Below are 24367 nucleotides of genomic sequence, written 5' to 3'. Positions count from 1 at the left end.
CTTTCCTTTGATCTCTGTGAATTTCATTGTCCTCACTTGCAAATGGAAGCTAGGTCAAGTCTATCCAAAACAGTTCTGTGTTATATGATTTGCATTATAAGGACTCCAGTGATCTCATTTCAAATGTGGAATTCCAAATCTCTCTTGACTCTTCCTCCTTCTTTTACTTTCCTGCCATTAGCTTCCTCTCTTATATTCTTCATATCCTAGACTACTTCCCTGAGTCTTTTACCTAAAAAGTTGCCTATTTTGCTTCGAAGCCACTTACACTTCTCTCATTCATTTAGTCCAGTAGTTTGATATTGCTCTGATCTTCCTACTCAGACTTGATTACTCTAGCCCAGACTCCTTTTGATTTTTCTCTCTAATGATCTAGCATAGATTATCTCCTTAGGTTTATGATAGCTGGCCTTTTTTTCAGTCCCTTTTAATTCCTATTCTTTCTATTTTTTTTTTTTTTTTATTCCGACAAAGAGAACTTTTCTCTAGAAGACCCTACAAAACATTTTGTGAAACCCTGCCCCCTCCTTCTGATATTAATTAGCTCTTCTAATAGTAATTAGTCACCCAACTTTGTACCCCCTATTTACCATTATAAACCTTCTAAGACCCCCTCCCTGGAGAGCCAACCTAGGAAGATTAGACATTTAAAATGAGAAATCCAGTCTAAATTTCTGTTATCTTCAGCCTCTCTCTGATAACTTCATTCCATTCTTTATAGTCCACATTAGCATGTTATACTTTAAAACCACAGATGTAAACTATGTAATTTCCAAGGTTTCTTCTAGTACTGCATTCTACTTATAGATAAAAAGATTGCTAGTGTAGTGATATACATAAGGAGTGTATTGTATATGTGAATGTATGCCTTATTTCAGTGTTTATATTTCTATATATGTTCTAATTGGAATTTCTCACTATTCTGTTTTTTATTTGTCATTCAGATTTCTAGAAAAAACAATACAACAGGCAGTCCCTACCAGCTGTATGATCTTTATCACTGGAAAGTCTATTCAAAGTCCGTGGCCCCTTTCTTACCCTTGGTTAACTTGTCCATGAGGCAACTGTGGCAGGGATTATGATTAACCCAAGTGTTCAAGTGACTAGGCTGAACCTGAGAGCCCTTTACCTCTCTCTATATTTTAGTGGTTGGGTTTAGAGAAAGTTTGTATTAGCCATTCCTTTTTCCTATTTAATTGGAGTTTTTCCTTGATCCCTGTCAATTTTTAGAGCCTGAGACATTCCTTGAGAAAAACATCTCAAAGTATCCTCTTCTTCTGGTTCTCCCACTTTAAAATACCATCACTCACTACAAGTTTATTCTAGCCTCAATATATCTGTACTGGAGTAGGAATGCTCTGTGTATGTGTAGGGGCGGGGGTGGGGGTGGGGGGAGTCAGGTATGAGAAAGGCACTTAAAGGGGATGTCCTTTACCTCTAACACTCAGAGCAAAGACTTCCTCTCTTTCTTTTCTAGTCTGTTTACTTCATTTGCCACTATTATTTCTATTTGCATTTCTCAGGTAATTTTTTCCTCCTCCACCCCTTTCTCTTTTCACTTTATTTATGCTGGCACTGGGCATAGTATGAACTGTGAGTCTGTATTACTCAAGTCTCTGAATTCTATTTGTAGATTAACTAATTTAAATCTCTCAACAGGACAATTATGTATCTATCCTTGGTGTATGTGTTTGGCCATGTCATCAAGTCCTTGGGTGCCTTACCAATACTGGGGGGACACACGGTACACATGTGAGTAAAATCATGGAAAAAACTGAACCATTTTTATTCCATTAGGTAAATGCCTTATGCATTTATTACAGATTATTTTCTATTTTCTTATCAGAGATGTCTCTTTATTTTACAACCTACTTTTGTTTTATTACTAAATTGGCTAAGAAAATGTTATTTACCAGTTGAACACTTTCCTACTTTATCTGAGTTCATTTGTTTTATGTTGTTTTTTTTTTCATTTGCTTTTTATTAAACATTTGGGGACTTGCAGAATGCCTAATAAGTATCCTCCTCATAAAAACTCATTGTATGCTTGAAGACAATCATTAAAATTTTTATGACTTCCATAGTCCCTTACCTACTCACCCATCCATGCATCTGTACTTTTCCAGGGTTAATAACATGTCTGTAATATTTCCTTATAATTCACTGTAGAAGTCACATTCAAAGCTTGGATATTTTTCCTTTATGTGTAGTTGCATATATTCCAGTTGCTCTATCCATTTTTATTAAAACTATTGATGTTTATGGGACAAAAAGCATTTGATAGCTTCTAATGTCTGTTGGTTCAGTCAGTGAAGAGGATTACAGTTGTCCAAGAACCAGGTCATATGTATTCATGTTTCTAATGTGCCTATACATGTATTTATCCAGTGAATTAATAATTTTGTTTGAAATTTAATAGATACCTCCTTATTGGTGTCCCATCAAAAATCAGTGACACTTCTACTAATTATGATGAATTTTAACATTGTGTTTTGTAGTTAGTAATGTTATGTGGAATAAGGGTTTATAAGTTCTTTCTATTGAAATGTCTCTTTTGCTAAAATAAGATTGAGAATCAGTGCTTTAATTTTGAAGTTGCTTCAGTATCTGCTTCTATCTCTTGTACAAAAGAGGTAAATGGAAATGTCAGGGGCGAAATAAAATCCTCCCATGCAATAAATACTTTCTGGCAGAGGCTCAAGGGTCATAAAGCTCCTAAGTGCCCCCAAGTCTTTCCTAGGAGTGAAGGCAGATGAAAAGTACCCACAGGTTAGAAATGTAAAGAGAATCTTTGTCCTTGTATACCCCCACCACCCCCATCGCTCTATATTTTGTGTCTACAGTTGTATTTAATATCAATATGGTTAGTGTCCTCACCTCTCCATTTCAGATTTCTATCCCTGGTCGGCCTGACTCTAATAGCTTTGGGGACAGGAGGTATCAAACCCTGCGTGGCAGCTTTTGGTGGAGACCAATTTGAAAATAAACATGTAAGAGTCCCGTTAATCCTGTATTTTCAAGAATGTAGAGCAGTCATTAAAAGAGATACCTGGCAGGGAGCCATTTGCTAAAATTGGTGAGAAGATATATGAGGAGTTATGTTCCCTTCTGGGTATGGGGTCATTAATAAAGAGAAAAACTGAAAAACGTTCAAAGGAAATTGACCAGGGTGGTAGATGGACTGGAAGACACATCTTATGAAGAAAGGTTGAGGGATATGGGGATATTTAGCCTGTGTAGATAAGAATTAAAAAGAATATAGCACTCTAGATTTTGGACAGATGTCGGTAATTAAGCCTGAAACCAATGAGTGAAAATGATAGGAAACTAGTTTTTTGATTGATGGAAGGAAAGACTTCTAATAGTTAGAGTTTGAAGTAGTGAGTTCACTCTCACTTGCAGTATTTAAGAAGAAATGTGGTAAGCACTTTGGAATGGGAGGGGATGAGTAGCACATCTAGCTTTGAGATACTCTGAAAAAGCAAAAGGACCAAATAGAATGAGTTTCTATATAGATGAATTTGTCTAGATCAGCGATTTTCAACCGGTGTGCCACAATAATTTTTTTTTAAATGTGCAATACCTGATTATTTAGTGAAGAGCACTGACCTCTTTTCCCTTAGATGGTCAAATTAAAAAGTGACAACAGCCAACACAATAATAGCCATCCAGTGTGAATGAAACAAAATTATACCTATTTTTTGTCAGATCAGCAAAAAGTATATTTTTTGGTGTGCCGCAGAATTTTAGCCATTACTTTATGTGTGCCATGAGATGAAAAAGGCTGAAAATCACTGATCTAGATGATCATTTTCTCTTTTCCTAAATACTTTGCATTGTTATTGGGAGAGGGTGGCAATATAAATAAGTTAAAATGGGCTTACATGAGGAAGAAGTGAGAATTAGGCAAGGAAAATAGTCTATTCTTAGGTCAGTCAAAATTTCTGGCTTCCTCTCTTTTGTTCTCAGTTTTCTTTTTGGTGTGTCTTCATGAATCTATTCCTTCTTCTGTAGGTGTTGGTCATGCTTCTAGTTTTTCTCTCTCTCTGGCTTGTCTTCCTGTGGTTATAACTCAAATGGTGTTTTACCCTTCAGACCATTTTAGTGATCAGTTTATATTCTTATATATCTGGGGATCCAGAGATCATAATTGCTTGTTGAATTTGGAGAAATAACAAAACTTTGGGAAGTGGGATTCAGTACACAGCAAACTACACAAATATGTGTGTGAAATAAGATTAATTTATTTATTTTACAAATATATCCATTTCTTTTTTAGGGTGAAATAAGGTTTAAATGGGGAGCAGAAGAGGAAGTGAAATACACTGTAAAATAAAAAATGGGAAGGACAGAGTGTTCTGTGTCAGGAAAAGATACGGGTGACAAAATGAAGCACAGCAGTACACAATGAATAAAACATTAGCAATTTTATTTCAAAGTTGTTTCATTTGGTAACTTCTACAAAGATATTTAATAATAGGACACACCCACCTCCACATTCCATCAGATATTCTAAGCCCATGGACTTCCTTTTGTACTCTCTGACAGACTTCCCATAGCGCTAGGTGAACTACCCTGCTTGATCAACCGTTTACTCTACTGTCCTATGTTCTAATCCTATTCCTGTCGCACATTCCACAAAATCTTTTATTTAACTCAGTCAATTATTCACTTAATTTGGTCAATAAATATCTGCTTAGTCCATAATGTATGCCAGTGCTATGGAAGATAGTGGGGATTACAGAAATTAGTAACACATGATTTCTGTCCTAAAGTAACTCACAACCTTCTGAAAGAAACACACATTTAAGGCAAAGAAATTAATATTACAATAGATATGTTTAGAACACAGTAGTGGCATAGTGTACAGGCTGGTCATTTTGGACCAGAAAAAAGTATAAAAGAATGTTAAAGATGCTTATATTGCGATTTGAAAAATGGATAAGTGTTTGTATGGGGTGAGCCAAGTATGTTGTAAAATGTCTAATATAATAGTCAGATACCATGGAGGCAATATCCAAATCTGTCTCTGTGTATGTACTTCCAGTTGAATCTGCACATAGGATAGAGTGCAGCTAAGAGTTATATTGAACTAATGATGTTTCCTATTTGTTTCAGGAAAAGGAACGGACTAGGTACTTTTCGGTCTTCTACCTCTCCATCAATGCAGGGAGCTTGATTTCTACATTTATCACACCCATGCTGAGAGGTTAGAATCTTTTCTGAGGGGCCCTATATAAAGCTTAACTCCAGCCAAAGATCTGACCAACATTTCCTGCTGTCCATCCTCTTCTTTTATAAGGGCTTAAAAACCAGAGAGAATTTCTTTCAATCTTGATTTGTCTGGCCCCAAAGAAGGTTTATGGATTAGGTGATGGGAGGAAAGAGGACATCTATGTCTACAACTGAAAAACCTGAACTTGTGGAATAGAACATCAAAGACTCAAGATTCAGGGTTACTTTTTTTTTTTGTCTTTAGGAGATGTACAGTGTTTTGGGGATGACTGTTATGCATTGGCTTTTGGAGTTCCAGGATTGCTTATGGTGATAGCTCTTGGTAAGTCCAGTGGGGCCAAGGAAACTAATAACCACTGTTGCCTGCCACATGTAAAACATCATGTAAGCAATGTACACAAATTATTCTATCCATTCCTTACACTAACTCTTTTAGGTAAGTGTTCTTTTACGGGTTTTCCCTAAACATTGCAGATAAATTCACTGAAGTAAAAAAACACTTGTTTTTAGAAGTGCTCAAGGATACACAACTAATAAGAAGATTCCTGGAGAGCTTTAATAAAGACTGCGCCCTGGGCTTGGTGTAGGATCAATTAAATCAGTTTCTCTATGAAATAGGGCCTAAGCATTTATAATTTTAAAATATCTAGGTGATTATAATGTGTAGTCAAGATTTAGATTCACTGTTCTACTCTAGAATATGTGGGGAAGCAAGGACGATAATTCGTTCTCTCAAACTAGCTTATTTCATCTGATAGTAATTCATCTGGTAATTGGAAGGCATTTTTAATTCTTTGGGCCTCATAAAGTCAATTCTAGGTTTAGCTGTTTCTGCCCTGCTCTGCAGTGCTCCCAAGGAGTTTACTCTTGAGCAAAGAGAATAAGAGGAGTTGGATAAGGATAAGTTAGATCAAGTGGCATTCTCTTCACCACTGAGAAGCCAGTTATGGAAGAGGAAAGAGGCTGTATGGGTTGCTTAGTTTGTACAATGTAATGGGAAACTGGAAAACTTGGACATGATTGTTTCCGATCATTGACCTGGAAACTTGTTCTCACTGTGAGTCTTTGAGTAACACCACCCTGGAAGATGTCCAGTTCAAACACATAAAGAACTCTATTGAAAAACAACCCAGCATTTTCATCAGTTTGGCTCAAATAAACATAAAATTCCCTACAAATTTGGACATGTCTTACGTCGACAGGGAGAAGATAGTAGAAACTCAAGGTCCCTACTACTCATCTTCTTTAGAAGTAGCCTTGACATTTAAATGTGACCTTTTTGAGTTGATTACCTGGCCTTCCTTTTATCACTTCAATGTCATATTAAGATCACAATTTCTGAGATTTGCAGCCTCTTTCTAGGATCATTCTTAGGGTCAGGAATAATTTATTTGCTGTCCAAAATCTTCTGCTTGTCTAGATACCTCTTTATTTGCCCACTTGTCTCCCAAGATTAGCATTCTTTTCCTGAACTGTCTTTTCTACCAATAATAAGAAGGCTGTTGTAGGTAAAGAGTGCTATTTCGCCCAGCCAGTTTGGCTCAGCATTCACCCATGCACCAAGAGGTTGCCGGTTCGATTCCAGTCAAGACACATGCCCAGGTTGTGGGCCTGATCACCAGTGGGGGCTGTGTAGGAGGTGGCCAGTTGATGTTCTCTCTCATCAATGTTTCTCTCTCTCCCTCTCTCTCTCTCTCCCTCTCTCTCTTTCTCTCTCTCTCTCCTTTCCTCTCTTTCTAAAATCAATAAAGAAAAAATATTTAAAATAATAAAAAATAAAAATAAAGTGCTAATTGGAGAAGCATTGGGGAAACTGAGGATGAATAAAGAAAAGGTGGCAGAGAGAATCTGACTGAGAGGAATGGAGAAATTAAAAAGTTAAGGTCAGTAAAAGTAAGGTGACTCAGGCATTCTCATGTGTAAGGATATTGAGAAAGGCATCTTGCTGGAGCAGGAAAATCCCTTAAGGAAAAAAGTATATCTAGGAGGGTAGCAAAATGGAGTCTTCCAATTGATTGTAGCTAAACTTAATAAACTTGGGGGGGGGGGGCACTTTATAATTATAAAAGTAGTATCTTTTGCTGATTATTTGGAAAGGGAAAGGAAAAGTAAGAAAATAAAATTTGCCTGTAATTAGCTATGGAAATGTGGTTAAAGAATAAAGATGTGGGTTAAAGGAAAAGAATAAGCTTAAGAACAGAAATAGTACAGAACAGAATTGTTTGTAGGAATGATGAATAGTAGTTAGAACATAGGATACTAGTGGAGAGTAATGACACATAAAGTGGGAAGTGGCAGGTTGGAATGAACTCCACTGTGGACAGGAGCCACGTTCTTTTTCTCTTTATTCCTAGTCTAGCATGATGTGTAATGCAAGAATAAGTGAATAAGATGCTTTCTGATGGTTAAGAGCTTAGATTTTGAATCATGTAGGCCTCAGGTCTAAAGTGCAGTTTCTGGCAATTTCTAGCTTTGTAACTTATATCATAGTTGCTTGATTTCTTTAATCTTCAGTTTCTTCATGTGTAAAATGGAGAGAGTAGTACATATGTTGTCAGTTTAAATCAGTTCATGTATGTAAAATGCTCAACACTTTGCATATAATAAACCCTCAATAGATAGTAATAATAATAACCATCAGGACAATAATGAATTTGGGGGATGGTCTTTCATGCCAGAGGTTTGGGCTTATTAGGTAGGTCCTGAAAAGAAAGTTTTAATTTGGCACCAGATAAGAGAAAGAGACCAGGGATCGAGAAACTAGGTGTTGGTCATTTTAATAACCCACAGAAGCTGTGAGGTTCTAAATAAGAGTTGGAGCGAGTGTAGTGGAAAGAGGCAGCAGACTGGAGAAAGAGGATCAGTGAACGTTGGTAATATACAGATGTAAAGAAGGAGAAAGGAGAGTGAGAATTCAAAGATGACTTCCATTTCTGTGATTACAGGAAAGTCTCAACAGATATCTCTTTTAACAATTGACCATTTTACTCTTTTTTTTTTTGGCTCCCATAAATTTTATAACTCCCAAGTCAGAAAATGTTAAGTGAGTTTCCTCCCTTTATAAGATGATCTGCCAGTCGCTCCTACACTTCAGCAGTCTGTCCTTAGCATTGGCATACTGAATGTGCTAAATGAGACCCTAAAAACTTTGTTTGTCAACTGCAGTTGTGTTTTCAATGGGAAGCAAAATGTACAAAAAAATGCCTCCGGAGGGAAACATAGTGACTCAAGTTGTCAGATGTATCTGGGTAAGTCTATGAATTGTTTATATGACTTTTTCAATCAAAGACAAAGAGATGCTATGCCTATAAACCTGGAAACAGGTGTATAAATTTTTCTTTATGACCTCTATTCTATATCTGTGCCTTTTGGCAAACTGAGATTATCCGTCTTCCTCTGGGCCCTTGCTTAACTATTAAGTGAAAAAGAAAAATCTAATCATTTTTTTAAATTGGCAAAAATCTTCTGAAATGTAGATTTAAGTGTTCATCAGTAGATGAGAGTATAAAACAACTTGGTATATTTACACAATGGAGTACTATTTGGCTGTAAAAAAGGACATTTTACCCTTTTCAACAGCATGGATGGACCCAGAGAATATTATACTAAGTGAAATAAGCCAATCAGAGCAGGCTGACAGCTGGGGGGTGGGGGACTCAGGGACTAAGCAAAAAAGGGAAAGAAAAATTGACATAGACAACAGTGTGGTGATTTTTGGGGGGGTGGTAGAAGAAGGTATAGGGGGAATAAATGGTGATGGAAACAAAATTAAATTAAATTAAAAAGACATAATGGTAAATATAATTATTTCTGAAGTATTCTGAAATTCAATGTCTGATTAAATCAAGGGGTTGGAATAAGTCACTTGAAGTATGTGTGTTTGAGGGAAGAGATGATGAACTGAAAAAGGCAGGGGGTGGTTTCTTTTTGTCTCTCTTCTGATGGCTATGCTCTGCCCTAGTTTGCTATTTCTAACCGTTTCAAGAACCGTTCTGGGGACATTCCAAAGCGACAGCACTGGCTAGACTGGGCTGCTGAGAAATACCCAGTAAGTTGGAACTTTGGAAATACCTTATTCCTCTATAGCATCTTTCCTAATGTCCAAACCCTGCTGCATTTAACCTCTTCTCTTACTGACTGAGCTACCTCTACTACAAGCATGAAACCACGTCTAGCAATTTAGCCTGTTCCTTCTTTACTTTTTGTTGCAGATGCAGCTCATTAGGGATGTGAAGACACTGACCAGGATACTATTCCTTTATATCCCATTGCCCATGTTCTGGGCTCTTTTGGAACAGCAGGTAAGAATAATTCTTTTGAAAGCAACCCCTTCTTCCAGCCACTTCCCTCTTACAGAAAAGGGATTTCTCATAATGGCTTCTGTCTGCCCCAGGGCTCACGATGGACCTTGCAGGCCACTAAGATGAATTGTAATTTGGTGAGTTGAAGAGCTTTTCCAGAGAAATCTGTTATTTTCTTTATAATTTATATTCGGGAAAAATTAATTTCTTTGTGTTTTTGCCTGAAAACTGACTGAAGGTCATAAGAGAGGTGCCTTTAGCATGAAAAGTACTGAGTAGGCAAAGTAATGAAATGTAGTCTAGAAATAAAAACCAGAATCTTATCTTTAGAAATCAAGAACATAAGGATGGGAAAGGTTTAAAAGAAAGTATTGAGAGGATAGCAAATGAAGTGATACAGGCCTGGGATAGTGACTATTTTCTTTCCCTTGAGTCTGCCCCGCACAGAAGAGACAGATTTAACAGTGATAGTGCACAGTTGACCCCGTCTCTCAGTCAAGGACCACAGCAGAGGACCTGGACATGAGATATTTTGTACATGGACATGGAAAAATAGGAAAGTTGTAAGCATTATTTTTTCTTTTTTCCATCTCCATTCTTTGGCAAACTGACATAAAATTCCATCTCTGCTTTCAATTATTCCACTTCCTAGATTATTGTCTTGTTTTTCTACCATCTCAGTTGTGAAGAGGTTAGGGTGGAACGATGTCAGGGTTTTATCAGCCAGTCTATTTGCAGCCTGCCAAATATAATTTTACCTTTTTCTTTCCTCTGACTGTCCAGAATTTTCCATGATTGTCCCCCTATATACTCCCTAGAGAACAACTTTGGAAACACTGTGTCAGTGGGAATCTTCAATCTAACCATGATAGCTTGTCCTTCACATTATTACCACCTACAGCTGCACTTACTGAGATGAATAAAAACACACTGACTCTTCTCTGAAGTTAAGGAAAGCATAGTACACGGAAAAGAATATTCTGCCTTAGGGCATCTGCCATATACCCTTATAAGCATGACAGTGGCCCTGAACTAAAGACCTGATGAATTTTAAGTTAGGTTTATTGCCTGCTAATTACCAAGATAGTTGATTTAAGCTTTTCTTGTCTTTAGCCACCTCAGAATTTAATTTATTATAATGTTTCAGGGTTTTGTTGTACTTCAGCCTGACCAGATGCAGGTAAGACTCTTCTTTATAGTCATGGGGACTTATTTCTTTTCTCGTCTATATCTTTACCTGTAGTATTAGGATTTCCAACCAGAATTTGATGTTATTTTTTCTTGTATGCTGAAGAGTGTGCTAAGCATAGGGATGAAAATAATATCCTTAAGCCCCATATGTGTCTTTCACATCTTCTGATAAGCAAGTTGACTAAACATCAACTCCTGGGAGAGTGAGTTTTGAGCAAAGTATAAAAATTGGTCTTTTTTTCCATGGCAAGATAGCATGTTGGAAATATTGGCAAAGAAAGTAGAAGGCTGCCCTGGCCAGTTAGGCTCAGCCGTTAGAGCTTCAGCCCATGGAACAGAGAGTCCCAGGTTCGGTTTCTGCTAAGGGCACATACCTCGGTTGCACTTTGTCCCTGGCCCCAGTTGGGGTTGTGCGGGTGGCAGCCGGTGATGTGTCTCTCTCACGTCGATGTTTCTCTCTCTCTCTCTTCTTCCTTCTCTCCCTCCCACTCTATCTCAAGATAAATGCAAAAATGTCCCCGGGTGAGTATAAAAAAAAAGAAAGTAAAAGGCTTTGTTGTGTGAGCCACAAAATCAGAATCTCTGTTTATTGGTGACTCACAGTTCTTTTTTGAACCTCTTGTTCAACAATCCCCAATTCTTCCTTCTCTGTGTTTCTTCTGGCCATGCCCATTTCCTCTGTGCTGTGGAAATGAAGATGATAAGTGAAAATGGGAACTCCTGCCCTGGCTAGTATGACTCAGTGATTAGAGTGTCAGCCCTTGGACCAAAAAGTTGTACGTTCAATTCCCAGTCAAGGGCACATACCTGTGTTGCAGGTTTGATCCCAGGCCCTGGTTGGAGGGGGCATGTAGGATGTAACCAATCGATGTGTCTCTCTCACATTGATCTTTCTCTCTCTCTCTCTCTCTCTCCCTCCCTCCCTCCCTCCCTTCCACTCTCTCTAAAAATCAATGAAAAAATATCCTGTGGTGAGGATTTTTAAAAAAAGAAAATGGGAACTCCCAATTGATTGATAGAAAAACAGTCTCAGAGTGAAACTAGTTCCTTGAGATATTTGGAAACTAAAGTGCTAAGCAAGAGAAATAGTCTTGGGTATAAAGGGACTAAGAGATGTGGAATCATTTTGTACTTTGTGTGATGAAAGTCTTCAGATGTGAGAGAGAATGTGCAAAAGCAAATGAGAGTACATGCTCACACTTATGATAGGAGGACACTTGTAACTAATCTTTTTTACCATGGTATTACAGGTACTAAATCCCCTTCTGGTTCTTATCTTCATCCCATTGTTTGACCTTGTCATTTATCCTCTGGTCTCCAAGTGCGGAATTAACTTCTCGTAAGTGCTCATTATGCCTTTGTTGCTCCAGATGAACCCAGTCTTTGTCTACTTTGATAAAGATTCAATGTCAGTACTTTTCTACTTAGTGATGATTTGTTTTGGTTTATCGCTTTTCTGCTTCTGTTTACCCATGTTAGACTAAACACCATTAATACTAGAGGATGAGAATTAGTATTAATTAACTCTTATTGTAGAGAGTCTAAGCTATTACTGCTGACTGAACTGTGTATTGTTGAAGGGGAAGGTCTATGTTTCATGGAAAGTCAAGAGTATGTGAGAGTGGGCTCCTAAACCAACTTCTTGCTTTGTTCTTGAATGTTGCCTCTTTAAAGAAGTCTAATACCTTTGGTAACAACTAATTCCTTTAAATCTCCTATTATCCCTATGAAACAAGTAGGGGGACCTGGTAAGAATGGGGATAGAATTGTCCCTATTTACTGCTTTTTCCATATACAGTCAGCCCGCGTTTATCGCGGTTAATCAGTTCCAGACTCTACCGCGATAAATAAATTTCCCCGAAGTAGGATTATTTATTTATATATAGTCGTCCCTCACCACTTTATGCTTGGACTTTTGGGGCTTCACTCTATATCTGGAAAAACCGTGATAGAGTGAAGCCGCGAAGTCGAAGCGCAAAGTGGCGAGGGATGACTGTAGAAGTGTTATTCTTTGTAAAGTTTGACAGAGGAGTTTTTAAAGACTTCTAATCCCTGATTTAATAGCAATTTCTTTTTAATGAGCACTTTACTATATTCAAATGGCCTTTTGTCACTTACTCATTCATTGAGCAAATATTAGTGGGTCCAGCACCAAGTGTGATGCAAATGCAAAAGCAAAAGCACAAATCTTGCCCTCAAGGAGTTTACTGTTTAATAAGGGAGTGGAAAGTGTGCACAGATAATAATTACACAAGGCGAAATAAGTTAGGTGCCCTAATAAGGGAGCAAAGTGTCAGGGAAGTGTAGAGAATTTGGCTGCCAGGGTCAAGAAAAACTTCTAAACAAGAGGAAAATAAAGTAATAATGTATAGTGCCTGGCATATGGTAAATGTTCAATTAATCTGGCTGCATTACTATTATTCTTGTTATTATGACATGATGGATAGAAAAACCATCATAAACAAAGTTAGATGTGAGGAAATATGGTGCATTACAAAGAACCATTCATGTGACTCAAGTAAAGGGAAAACGAAGGATATGTGAAGTGGAAATACTTTGAAAAGTAATTGGGGCCAAATCAGGGAAGGTCTTTAATGGTAGGCCTAGGGAGTTTGGATTTTATCCTTTAAAGTCAGAAGTTTAGATATAAGTGTCTCTCCCTCTTCTCTGCAGATCACTCAGGAAAATGGCTGTTGGTATGATCCTAGCGTGCCTGGCATTCGCAGTTGTGGCAGTTGTAGAGATAAAAATTAATGTGAGTTCAATAAATCTTCAGCTCCATGAGTGCAGGGCCTTATCTATCGTGTTCACTCTTCTGGTTCCCTGGGACCTAGCACAGTGCCTGTTTTAAAGAAGGCACATAATAAATATCTGTGATAAATGAGTGGACACAGAGTAAAGTAGCAATGCAAAATGAGGCTCATCTCCCACCTGTGTGATTCAGCATATATTGTCAAGGAATTTCCAAACACTGATATCCAAGGTATCTAGCCATCTCTTTGGAAACAAGCTTATACGATACCTTACCAGATACTCATACAAATACCTTTTGACAGATTGAATGGCCACTCTTGGGAATGATATGAGGCCTCAGCTGAGTCAAAAAGCATGAAGTTTGTAACCTGGCAATCATGCTTGCTGCACCGAGCTGGTGTTTCCCCCTTTAAACTGTCTTCACAGTTTCCTAAGTCAAATGCTATTTAGTGGGAGAAAACTGTGCTGTCCTGACTAGAGGGACTAGGCTGTCAGAGATAGGACTGAGACTTCTGTTCTCTTTGTATCCAAAGGGTTATTTGTTAGTGATTCTGATATGTGTTCTCTGTCCTAAGGAAAAGGCCCAACCCCAGCCAGGCCCCCAAGAGATTTTCCTACAAGTTTTGAATCTGGCAGATGATGAGGTGAAGGTGACAGTGCTGGGAGATGAAAACAATTCCTTGTTTCCAGAGTCCATCAAATCCTTTCAGGTGAGATATGAACTTGAATGGATTAGAAACACATTACAATTATGCACCAAAGCAGCAGCAGCACAGTATAGTGGCTAAGAGCATGCATTTGTGGAGCCAAAGTGCCCCAATCCGATTTCTGATTCTGCCACTCCCTAGCTATAGGACCCTGAACAAGTTATTTTCTCTCTAAACTTCAGTTTCAGCATCTGTAAAATGGCAATAATTTTTAAGTCAGAAGCAATTGTAATGATAAATATTATAGCATATAATCCTACAATGAATATCCTTACTCATAAACATTTATGCATGCCTCTAATTACTTCTATGATACATTCCTAAAAATGGGGATTACTAGCTTAATGAATAATGTTGAAAGTATCCAATGAGATCACTCGCCCTGGGATGCTATAAGATAATGATGTCCAAAATGGGGTAGAAGATGAGTGTGACAGGTTTTTTATTCTATAGAAAATGCCACACTATTCCAAACTCCACCTAAAGACAAAAAGCCAAGATTTTCACTTCCACCTGAAATATCACAATTTGTCTGTCTACACTGAGCATTCTGTAGAGGAGAAGAAATGGTACAGTCTGATCATTCGAGAAGATGGGGAAAGTATTTCCAGCATGATGGTAAGTTAAGAAATGGCCTTGGTTCCAAATTGTTATCTTAGAGTATGATGACTGGATCATCAATATCTTATCAAGGTTATGTCTAATGATAAAATTTTCTGATTATTGGTTCCCTGTTGTCAACTATAACTGATTTTTACTTTCCTCTATTTAAGGTGAAGGATGCAGAAAACATAACGACCAATGGGATGTCAGCTGTGAGGTTTGGATGTCAAGGAAATCTGAGGCCACTCTGTTCTCATGAATCTTGGGTCTCTTCTGATCCGTGGGCTTCCAGTGATGAGGCCTAACATTCTAATTGTCTTGTACAGGGATTCTCTCTCCTGGAATGTCAGGGGCATGAGTGACAGAAGGCATTTTCCAGGACACAGAGCAGATAGGCTTGCTTGCTTTCCCATGTGGTATTCAAAGATGACCCTGTATCAGTGTATGCCCCAGTGCTCTGAGGCATACATTTCCTCGACTATATTTTATCTACTTATTTTGTTCCCAGGAAAATAACTCAGTACTTTCCTCTCTCTGATGACCAGAGAGAAATTTAGAAGTAAGCAAATAATGCTACATTATTGGTAGTTGAATATCTCTTTTTACTGTCTTTTTAAAGTATAGTTTTTATTTTAAACTTGTAGAGACATCATGGTATAAAAAAGGTAATACGTTTGGTGTCGAAAGATTTGGTTGTGAATTCAGAAAAGGCTGAAGGTCTTGTCAGACAGCCTGGGACAGTTACAGAGATGGAGCACCAAAGAGGTCACCTGCTTTCTGTGGCAGGTATCTGACATGAAATAGACAGATGTCCATGCCTCTGGTCAAGATTAGGTGGTTGTTGTTAAGAGTTGCTGGGACTTCCCTGGGTTGGAGAACCATAGGAACCTCCAGAAAGAGTGGAAGGGGAAATTTATAGATCAGGGCAGGATTATCTAAAGTCCAGAAATCAACATTAAAGATTCTAGAGGGCACCTGCCCTTTCTTTCCCATGGGCCAAAGACAAAGGCAAAAGCTAACAAAATGGAAATGTACCAAAAACCCATACTGAGGAGACAGTTTAAGGGCCTAGATTCAGAAGACTAGAAAGATCATTCTGGAAGGGTCCAGGATTATCTGCAGACCCAAAACAATGATGATCTGTTATGGGCTGGGAATCTGAGTTTGCTAAGTTAAATCAGACTTCATTAATAAGAGGATAAAATACCAGTTTTATATAAATACTGCTATATATTTATATGTACATAATCATTTTTATTAATGGAGAATCAATTAGTGAATTCTCATTATAAGAGGGAAAGTAATTGGGTGCACCTAAGTTATATTAGTGAGGAAACTCAGACTGCCATGGTGATCATGAGTGTCCATCCAGTTAGAGATCAGGTGAGGCTATGGCAGATAGAAAGCTAATACCTCAGGAAGGAGAAAGTTAGGGACAGCTAAGACTACTGATTACTTTTTACATTTGAGTTGATTCAGTTATTCAATTAACAATATACATGATGTACATTTTATTTATTTTTTAGTTTTTTAGTTTTTTAATTTTTGTTACAGATGTTTCTCCTTTTTTCCCCATTGACACCCTCCTCCTGATCCCCTCCCCCTGCCCACATCATCCCCAGCATTGTTGTCTATGTCCATGGTTATACATACATGCATATAAGTTCTATGGTTTATCTCTACCCCACCCCCAGCCCCTTCTTCTGAGGTTTGTCAATCTGTACCCTACTTCTATGTCTCTGGGTCTATTTTGTTCATCAGCTTGTTTTGTTCACTATATTACACAAATAGGTGAGATCATGTGATATTTGTCTTTCTCTGATTGGCTTGTTTCGCTCAGGATAATACTCTCCAGGTCCCTTCATGTCATCTCAAAAGATAAGAGATCTTTCTCTCTTACAGCGGCATAGTGTTCCATTGTGTACATGTACCACAGCTTTTTATCCACCATGATGTACCTTTTATGTACCAGGCACTGTTCTAAGCACTGGGATATAGTGGCAAATAAAACAAGAGGGCCCCTACCCTTTTATCATGTGTCTTTGTTTGGGAAAGTTTATCTCCTCTGTAACAATGTCTCTACCCTTAGGTTTGTTAACACTTTGCATAAAGAGGTCAGCATCAACCTGGGTACAGATATCGCCCTCACTGTTGGTGAAGACTATGATGTGTCTGCTTACAGAACTGTACAAATAGGAGAGTAAGAACATTCATTGCCCTTTGGACATTTTACTTTTATCAACACCTTTTAAAAATATTTTCTTTGCACATAGATGGGGGTATATCAAGATAGTAGGTATAGCTAATTTTGAGTATACACAGACTCTAGCTCTTTTTCTACCCTTGCCTCCTTCCCTCAGTCTCATCTTTCTCTGCACAGATATATGGAGATCATGATTGCTGTGAAGGTCATACTGTGTAGTTAATAAGGCCCATGTCTGGGAGGTTTGCAAAGTTGATTATGGGCTCCCACTCTTATCCTTTGGTACTGCCTACTGGCACATCATCACTTCAGGCTTATCCTTTCGGGTTCACTGTGTTATGCTGAGAAAAATGCATAAAACTTAGATGAGAAGAATTAGGGCCTGAAGTCCACAAAAAATGATTTGTGCCTTCTTTATTTAGGTTTAAGTTTTAAAAAAAAAACAACTCAACAGACAATGAAAAGCTTAGATCCAGGGGCAGAAAAACCTGGCATGAAAATAATTTACTCCTCGAGACTCTTCTCTTTAAGAGAAATGTGGTGGCTTCACTGCTCAATTCACCATCAATAAAGAGATGAGATCACTTTTTCCTGTGGTAATGGGAGTGCTTTTCTAAGCTGTGATGTTTATTCTAATCTAAACTCCTTCTGTTCCAGATACCCTGCAGTGCATTGTAAAACAAAAGATGATGACTTTTTACTGAATTTGGGTCTACTAGACTTTGGTGCAGCTTATCTGTTTGTTATTACTAATGTAAGTAGCTCATGGCCACCCCTGCGCTCTCCTTCCATATATCTGTATCTATATCTGTGTCTATCTTGGAGTCCAAAGAAGATTTTGTGGCAAGACAGGATCATATACTTATTTCTAGTATGGTGATAGATTCTACTAAGATGATAGATTCTAGTGATTTTACTACTGAAATCTCCATAGGGGATGTTAAAACAGATAACAATGGCAACAGGCACAGGGTCTGGGGGAATGGAAGACAATTTATCTTGAGTCATTGCTATCAGGTGACATGGTCTCCTTCAGTCTCATTATGGCCCCAAGAACACAAAGGTAATTTATGTATTTTTGACTGGCTCCACATGTAAATCTTCTAGTGCCCTGAAAATTGATCTACTAGCATATCACAATCTGAAATACCAAGACTTGTAGCAAATGTCAATCTCTACACAAAGTTTGAGGGATCAGTTACCTGTGGTCCATCAAAAGCAATTGTCTCAGCAATTAGGGAAGGGTTCCTCTGAATTTTAATTTTAATGTCAGTCTTGATTCGAATTTTATTTAATTACTTCTTCCATTGTATTAAATATAAAAAAGAGAGAATAAGAAAAAGAGGGAACATTTCAAAGGTATGATGAGAATAATCCGTTAAATTTTACTTAATTAATTTAATAATCTGATATATTTGGTGTGCCATTTTTATTACAGCTTAATTGAGATATAATTCACATATCATATAGTTCACCCACTTAAAGTGTACAGTGGTTTTAAATATATCAACATATTCAATAGATAATATTTTCTCAATAATATATATTTAGTAGTTTTTAATATTCACAGAGTTATACAATTTTAGAACATCATCATTACAAAAATAAACTCCATACCCATTAGCAGTCACTCCCCATTTCCTCCTGAACCCATTAGTCCAAGACAATCATTTGTCTTCCTTTTTTTTCTTCTTTCCTTCCTTCCTCCCTTCTTTCCTACCCTCCCTCCCTCCTTCCTTTTTTTTGACTCATTGTTCTGTCTTGATCTTCCCAATACAATGCTGAATAGAAAGGTGAGAGCAGACATCTTCTTAGAAGGGGAAAGAATTCAGCCTTTTATCAACTATGTTAGCTGTGGGTTTTCTATAGATGAAACTTGTTAGGTTAAGTTCACTTCTATTCCCAGTTTATTGAAACTTATTTTTTTAGTTGATTTCTTTTTATAAAAAAAAAGAGAGAGGAAGTGGGAGAGAGAGAGACACATCAATTGACTGCCTCCTGCATGCTCTCTACAGGGGATTGAGACTACAACCCAGGCATGTGCCCTGACTGGGAATTGAACCAGGACCTCTCAATCCATAGAATGATGCTCAATCCACTGAGCCACACTGGATGGGCTTGTTGAGATTTTTAAATTTTTTATCTTTAAAAATTTTTTTTCCATGAAGTGGGTTGTATTTTGTCAAATCCTTTTTCTATGTTTATTGAGATAGCCATGTGGTTTTCATCCTTTATTTCATTGATATGGTATAAATTGATTTTCAGATGTTAACCCCATCAAGCTGTATTTGTTTTCAGGGTTGTTGTAATAAAGTACCACAAGCTGAGTGGCTTAAATAAGAGAAATTTATTATCTTAGAGTCATGAAAGCTAGAAGTCCAAGATCAAGGTGTTGGTAGGGTTGGGTCTTTATGAAGGCTGTGAGGAAGAATCTTTCATACCTTTCCTCTAGCTTCTAGTGGTTTTCTAGAAATATTTGGTGTTCCTAGGTATGCAGAAGAATAACTTCTGCCTTTATCTTCACAAGGATGCTTGTTTATACAGGGAGAACTCCATGTCCACATTTCTCCTTTTTTAAGAGGACACCAGTCATATTGCATTAGGGCCCACTCTAATGACCTCATTTTAACTTGACTAATCATTCTGCAACAACCCTATGTACAAATAAGGTCACATTCTCAGGTACTAGGGATTTGGACTTCAACATATGAGTTTTAGGGGGACACAATCACACCCATAACACTTGCATTCCTGGTGTTACTCCATTTTTTGTTTGTCCTCTCATATGCTGCTCAAGATAGAGGCCATGTATGTTGTTTCTAAATGCCAGGATCTAATTAGCATCTAGAGTTGAGATCATAAGCTGGAGGTCTGGGGGCCCAGTTCTTCCCTAGTCCTTATTTGTTTGGTCTGCATAGTATTGACCACAATAATTATTATTAATTGACAATATTTAAAATTCAAGAGATTTCACCTAAGAAGCTAGATTCATAACATTTCTTTTTTTATCCTCACCCGAGGACATTTTTCCATTTTTTGTTCAGATAGAGTGGGAGGGGAAGAGAGAGAGAGAAAAAAAAAAACATCGACGTGAAAGGGACAATTCGAGTGGTTGCCACCCTCACGACCCAACCAGAGCCAGAGACAAACTGCAACTGAGGTACATGCCCTTAGCGGGAACCAAACCCAGGTCTCTCTGGACCACAGGCCGACACTCTACCGCTGAGCTAAACCGGCCAGGGATGGATTCATAATATTTCTTAAAAACAATAGTAGAAGATTTTGTAACATGAATTACCATATCAGTTGGCTGGTGCTGTGATGGTTGTACCCTATAAATGGTGCCTGTGCTATCCAGCACCTAGTCCCCTCATTTCCATGCAACCAGCTGCATTTACTTAATCACTTGCCTATGGCTATTTGAGTATGTGGCCTTGATTTAGAATCTCAGGTCTTTTCTCTCAGGCTGAGAAAACCCAAATATATACCCACGTATTATTCACAGTATCAACAAAAGCAATATTTACCTTACTATTTTGAACCCAATGGCCCTTTGACTTAGAGAATCAATTGCATTTGGACATTAAAGATTTTTTATTTGAAGGACTTTTGACCTTGATTTTATCTCTGCCATTTTATCTCATTATATATCCAGATATTATCTACTACCTAAGAATGGTTTTATTCCAAGAAATATATACAATTTTTAAAATGTCATTCTATTTATAACAAATATTAGTAGACATAATCTATATAAAACCAACCATAGCTAAAAGCCTGCATATAGTAAAAGTAGTTTTAGAAAAGAAATTGTAGAATCATGTGTATTTGGTAACATTAATAACAAAAAGTTAACCCTAAAAAATTCCTTTTGACCAAAATTTTACAGAATGTCAGTATGTAAGATTTACGTTAAAAAAACAATGGCCAGCCCTGGCCGGTTTGGCTCAGTGGTTAGAGCGTCAACCTGTGGTGCAGAGAGACCCAGGTTCAGTTCCCGCTAAGGGTGCGTACCTCAGTTGCAGTTTGTCCCTGGCCCTGGTTGTTTGTGCGGGTGGCAGCCACTCGATGTGTCCCTTTCACGTCGATGTTTCTCTCTCTTTCTCTCTTCCTCTCTATCCTTCCCACTCTACCTGAACAAAAAATGGAAAAATGTCCTAAGGTGAGGAGAAAAAAATAAAAAATTTTTAAAAATTAAAAAAAATAAAAACAATGGCCAATAATAATAATAATAATAGCCAGCAAGTGAAATTCAAAATAGCAGGTGGTATTTGATATGGGTTTTTTAGATTTATCAATAAAATTATCAATGTAAAGGTTACCAAGAAAATAATTTATTCTGACAAAATTAATAAAATAAAAATTTTAATAGAAAAATGTTAAAAACAATTTAATCATACTTACATAGAAAATAGAGAAGGAATTAAATGTTTCTCAAGAACATGCTATGTAAAAATTCATTGTGTTTTTATAATTCAGATGCCATTTTATATTTAAGATTTTGGCTAGGATCAAAATACCCAATGTGTCAAAATGTTGGTAATCCTAACTATAAATATAAAAAGATTTTGCTATTTAAGGACTCTGTTAATAACGGTATCCAAAGTCAGGCAAGTGAGTGTAGTGTTACCAAAAGGAATGTCAAAAAACTGAAATTGTGTAGAAATTGCTCAATCTCTTGAAGGATGAAAATATAAAGGGGGATAGATATAAGATCATAGAATGCTGTAGGTAAGGAATATTTACTTAAAACTACTGACAAACCTATTTCTTTCTTTCCCTCACTAAGAGCACCAGTCAGGGTCCTCAGGCCTGGAAGACAGAAGACATTCCAGCCAACAAAGTATCCATTGCATGGCAGCTACCACAATATGTGCTTGTTTCAGCTGGGGAGGTCATGTTCTCTGTCACAGGACTCGAGTTTTCTTATTCTCAGGTAGGTGTTTGCAAGTGGAAAGTGGAGGTGGAGATATTGCTTAGAGGGTGGTGAATTTTAATTCTAGCACTGCCTTAAATAGGTATGTGACTTGGCTAAGGCCTTCATATATTTTTGCCTGAGATTCCTTATACATGACCCTGTACAGAGAGTCATCTTGATTCCCAGGATCATGGAAGTACGGCATAGAAGCCGATAATATTTAATATCTAGGAAAGGATACTTAAAAATTAAGAATAAGGGCTGTGGAGTCCAACTGTCTATGTTCACACTTTGTCTGTACAACCCATTGTGTAATCTTGAGCAAGTGAATTATCATTTCTCTAATACTATTTTTCTTTATGTATAAAATAAGAATACCAATACAATATAGTAAAATATCTCTAGGATTGTAATAAGGATTATGTAATACAATGAGTTAAAATATTCAGTTAGTTAGAACTCCATCCTGTTATTATTGTTAACATTATTAACACCCCCCTGAATCAATGTGATTGCTGAACTCAGTGGGGAAAGTTTGAATCTGGAAACTTTTGTGAAAGAAGTTTCTGGATAAGTGCATGGGGCATGAGGGTGGTGTAGGGATTTTGTTTACTGACAAACTTGTGTCCTCTCTAGGCTCCCTCTAGCATGAAATCTGTACTCCAAGCAGCCTGGTTGCTGACGATTGGAGTTGGCAATTTCATTGTGCTTGCTGTGGCACAGTTCAGTGGCCTGGTACAGGTATGGATCTGAGAGAAAGAGGAGCTGGTGCCTACCCAAGTTTTCCCCTTCAAATTCCTCTCTTTCCTCTTCCCACATCCCTCTGCCTCCTACATTCCCCATATGAGATGGATTAGATGCACACAGACTTTGCTAGGAAAGCAGACATATGTAAGTATCAATAATAGCTATCAAATGCCCATGTGAGGAAAGGTCAGTGAACCAGTCTTCTAGCAAACCTCTGCCTAAATGCTGAGCCTGGGTCAATCTGCTCCCCAGTTCTCATCATTTGAAGATTCCCTTCAGTTTCACGTTTCTCCATATTTTTTTCTTATGTATATTTCTTCCTGCAGTGGGCTGAATTCGTTTTGTTTTCCTGTTTCCTGCTGCTGGTCTGCCTGATCTTCTCCATCATGGGCTACTACTATGTTTCTCTAAAGTCAGAGGATATTCAGGAGCCAGCGGAGAAGCAGATTCCCTGTATTCAAGAGAACACAATCAACCTGGAGACCAAGAACACAATGCTCTAATGACTCCTGGGACTCTGCCCAGGCCCAGATTCCTGACTCTGGTCTTGGCCATCACTGAACTTCAAGCATTTTTTTCCTCCTTTTTGGTTAGGGGAGAGAGGTGGCATTATATCTGAGCTGGTCTCTTCCACTTTTCTCCAGGCAGTTCTGTACTCTACATCTCCTCATCTATCAGTGAACTCAGTAAACCTTGTGTGGTGTTGGTAAAGCTGGCCTGGTGTCTCCAAATGGCCATGAAAACACAAATGCATAATTGAGATTAGTCTCTATAGGTATGCAAAATTTTGTGAGAATTTCTTTACCTTCTATTTAGAACTGATGACCCCACTTTTTGAAGTGCTGATTTAGGGGCAAATTTGCAGAATAACAGACAAATGGTATTTCAGGTTTCTTCATAAGCAATGTAATTGAATTATTCACAAGGACCTTTAGTATTGGTACGTCTGGTATGATCTGGTCCAGGGGCTGGCTTATCAGCTATCCAAGTTTGATAAAACCTTAGTAAATTTTTCAGTACAGAATAACAGAATGAGTTTGTTTTTTTTTAACACAGGAGAAGATATATCTTTCTTATAATTACAGTGTTTTATCTACTAACCCAACCACTTCTTTCTCAAGACTGACAGATCTTTGAAAATCAAATTAAAGATAGTAAACATTGGTAAATATGATTCTGGAAAACAAGAATGGATATAAATTGTTGAAATCCTGATGAACCCTTCTTCTGCAGTGCACATTCTTATGAACGACAATGTTTCAGCCCTGGTTTATGCTCTTGTGTGGACAGTTGTATAGACACTAATTACCATTTCGAAACCCTGTCTTCTCAATGTTGTTAGTACATCGTATCTTGCTTGTTGCAACAAACATTTAATAACAGCAATATTTTTATGAATCCATCTTCCTTTTTTATTATTACTCCCTTCAGCCTCAAATAAGTGGCTTCACTTTGATAATTTTTTTGCCTTACTTTCCTCACAGTTTTTAAAAACCTTTTTTTTTTTTTCATTTAGGCTTGGGAATTCTTGCTTATTAAAAAAACAGTCACATTAATACTCTAGGTTTGAGCTTCTAAAATGGCGAGCTCTGTGGAGAGGCATGGTTCCATATGAGGGTCCTATCACAATCTGGAGGGTAGGGGGAGAACATGAGAGTTTTTTGTTTTTGTGTTAAACAAGAAGGTGAGAAACACTACTGTTAGAAAT

General features: G+C 37.6%; 1 protein-coding gene across 1 annotated transcript in view; it reads left to right on the top strand.

The window, feature by feature from the left end:
• The window catches only part of SLC15A2 (solute carrier family 15 member 2), a 31145-nt gene extending 7156 nt beyond the window's left edge, over nucleotides 1–23989 (top strand). Inside the window, exons 4-22 of the mRNA XM_036242821.1 lie at nucleotides 1660–1752; nucleotides 2891–2990; nucleotides 5119–5209; nucleotides 5480–5557; nucleotides 8401–8483; nucleotides 9197–9283; nucleotides 9447–9536; nucleotides 9629–9673; nucleotides 10684–10716; nucleotides 11978–12066; nucleotides 13401–13482; nucleotides 14057–14191; nucleotides 14642–14806; nucleotides 14962–15008; nucleotides 16881–16991; nucleotides 17652–17748; nucleotides 21784–21930; nucleotides 22549–22653; nucleotides 22986–23989. Of these exons, the coding sequence (XP_036098714.1) occupies nucleotides 1660–1752; nucleotides 2891–2990; nucleotides 5119–5209; nucleotides 5480–5557; nucleotides 8401–8483; nucleotides 9197–9283; nucleotides 9447–9536; nucleotides 9629–9673; nucleotides 10684–10716; nucleotides 11978–12066; nucleotides 13401–13482; nucleotides 14057–14191; nucleotides 14642–14806; nucleotides 14962–15008; nucleotides 16881–16991; nucleotides 17652–17748; nucleotides 21784–21930; nucleotides 22549–22653; nucleotides 22986–23162 (1855 nt within the window). The 3' untranslated portion in view covers nucleotides 23163–23989. The remainder of the gene's footprint in view (nucleotides 1–1659; nucleotides 1753–2890; nucleotides 2991–5118; nucleotides 5210–5479; nucleotides 5558–8400; nucleotides 8484–9196; nucleotides 9284–9446; nucleotides 9537–9628; nucleotides 9674–10683; nucleotides 10717–11977; nucleotides 12067–13400; nucleotides 13483–14056; nucleotides 14192–14641; nucleotides 14807–14961; nucleotides 15009–16880; nucleotides 16992–17651; nucleotides 17749–21783; nucleotides 21931–22548; nucleotides 22654–22985) is intronic.
• The last annotated feature ends 378 nt before the right edge of the window (nucleotides 23990–24367 follow it).

Source organism: Molossus molossus, unplaced genomic scaffold (genome assembly GCF_014108415.1).
Source record: "Molossus molossus isolate mMolMol1 unplaced genomic scaffold, mMolMol1.p scaffold_m16_p_5, whole genome shotgun sequence".
NCBI classification, from domain to species: domain Eukaryota; kingdom Metazoa; phylum Chordata; class Mammalia; order Chiroptera; family Molossidae; genus Molossus; species Molossus molossus.
The sequence above is the reverse complement of the archived record's forward strand: the minus strand, read 5'-3'. Positions and strand labels throughout refer to the sequence as shown.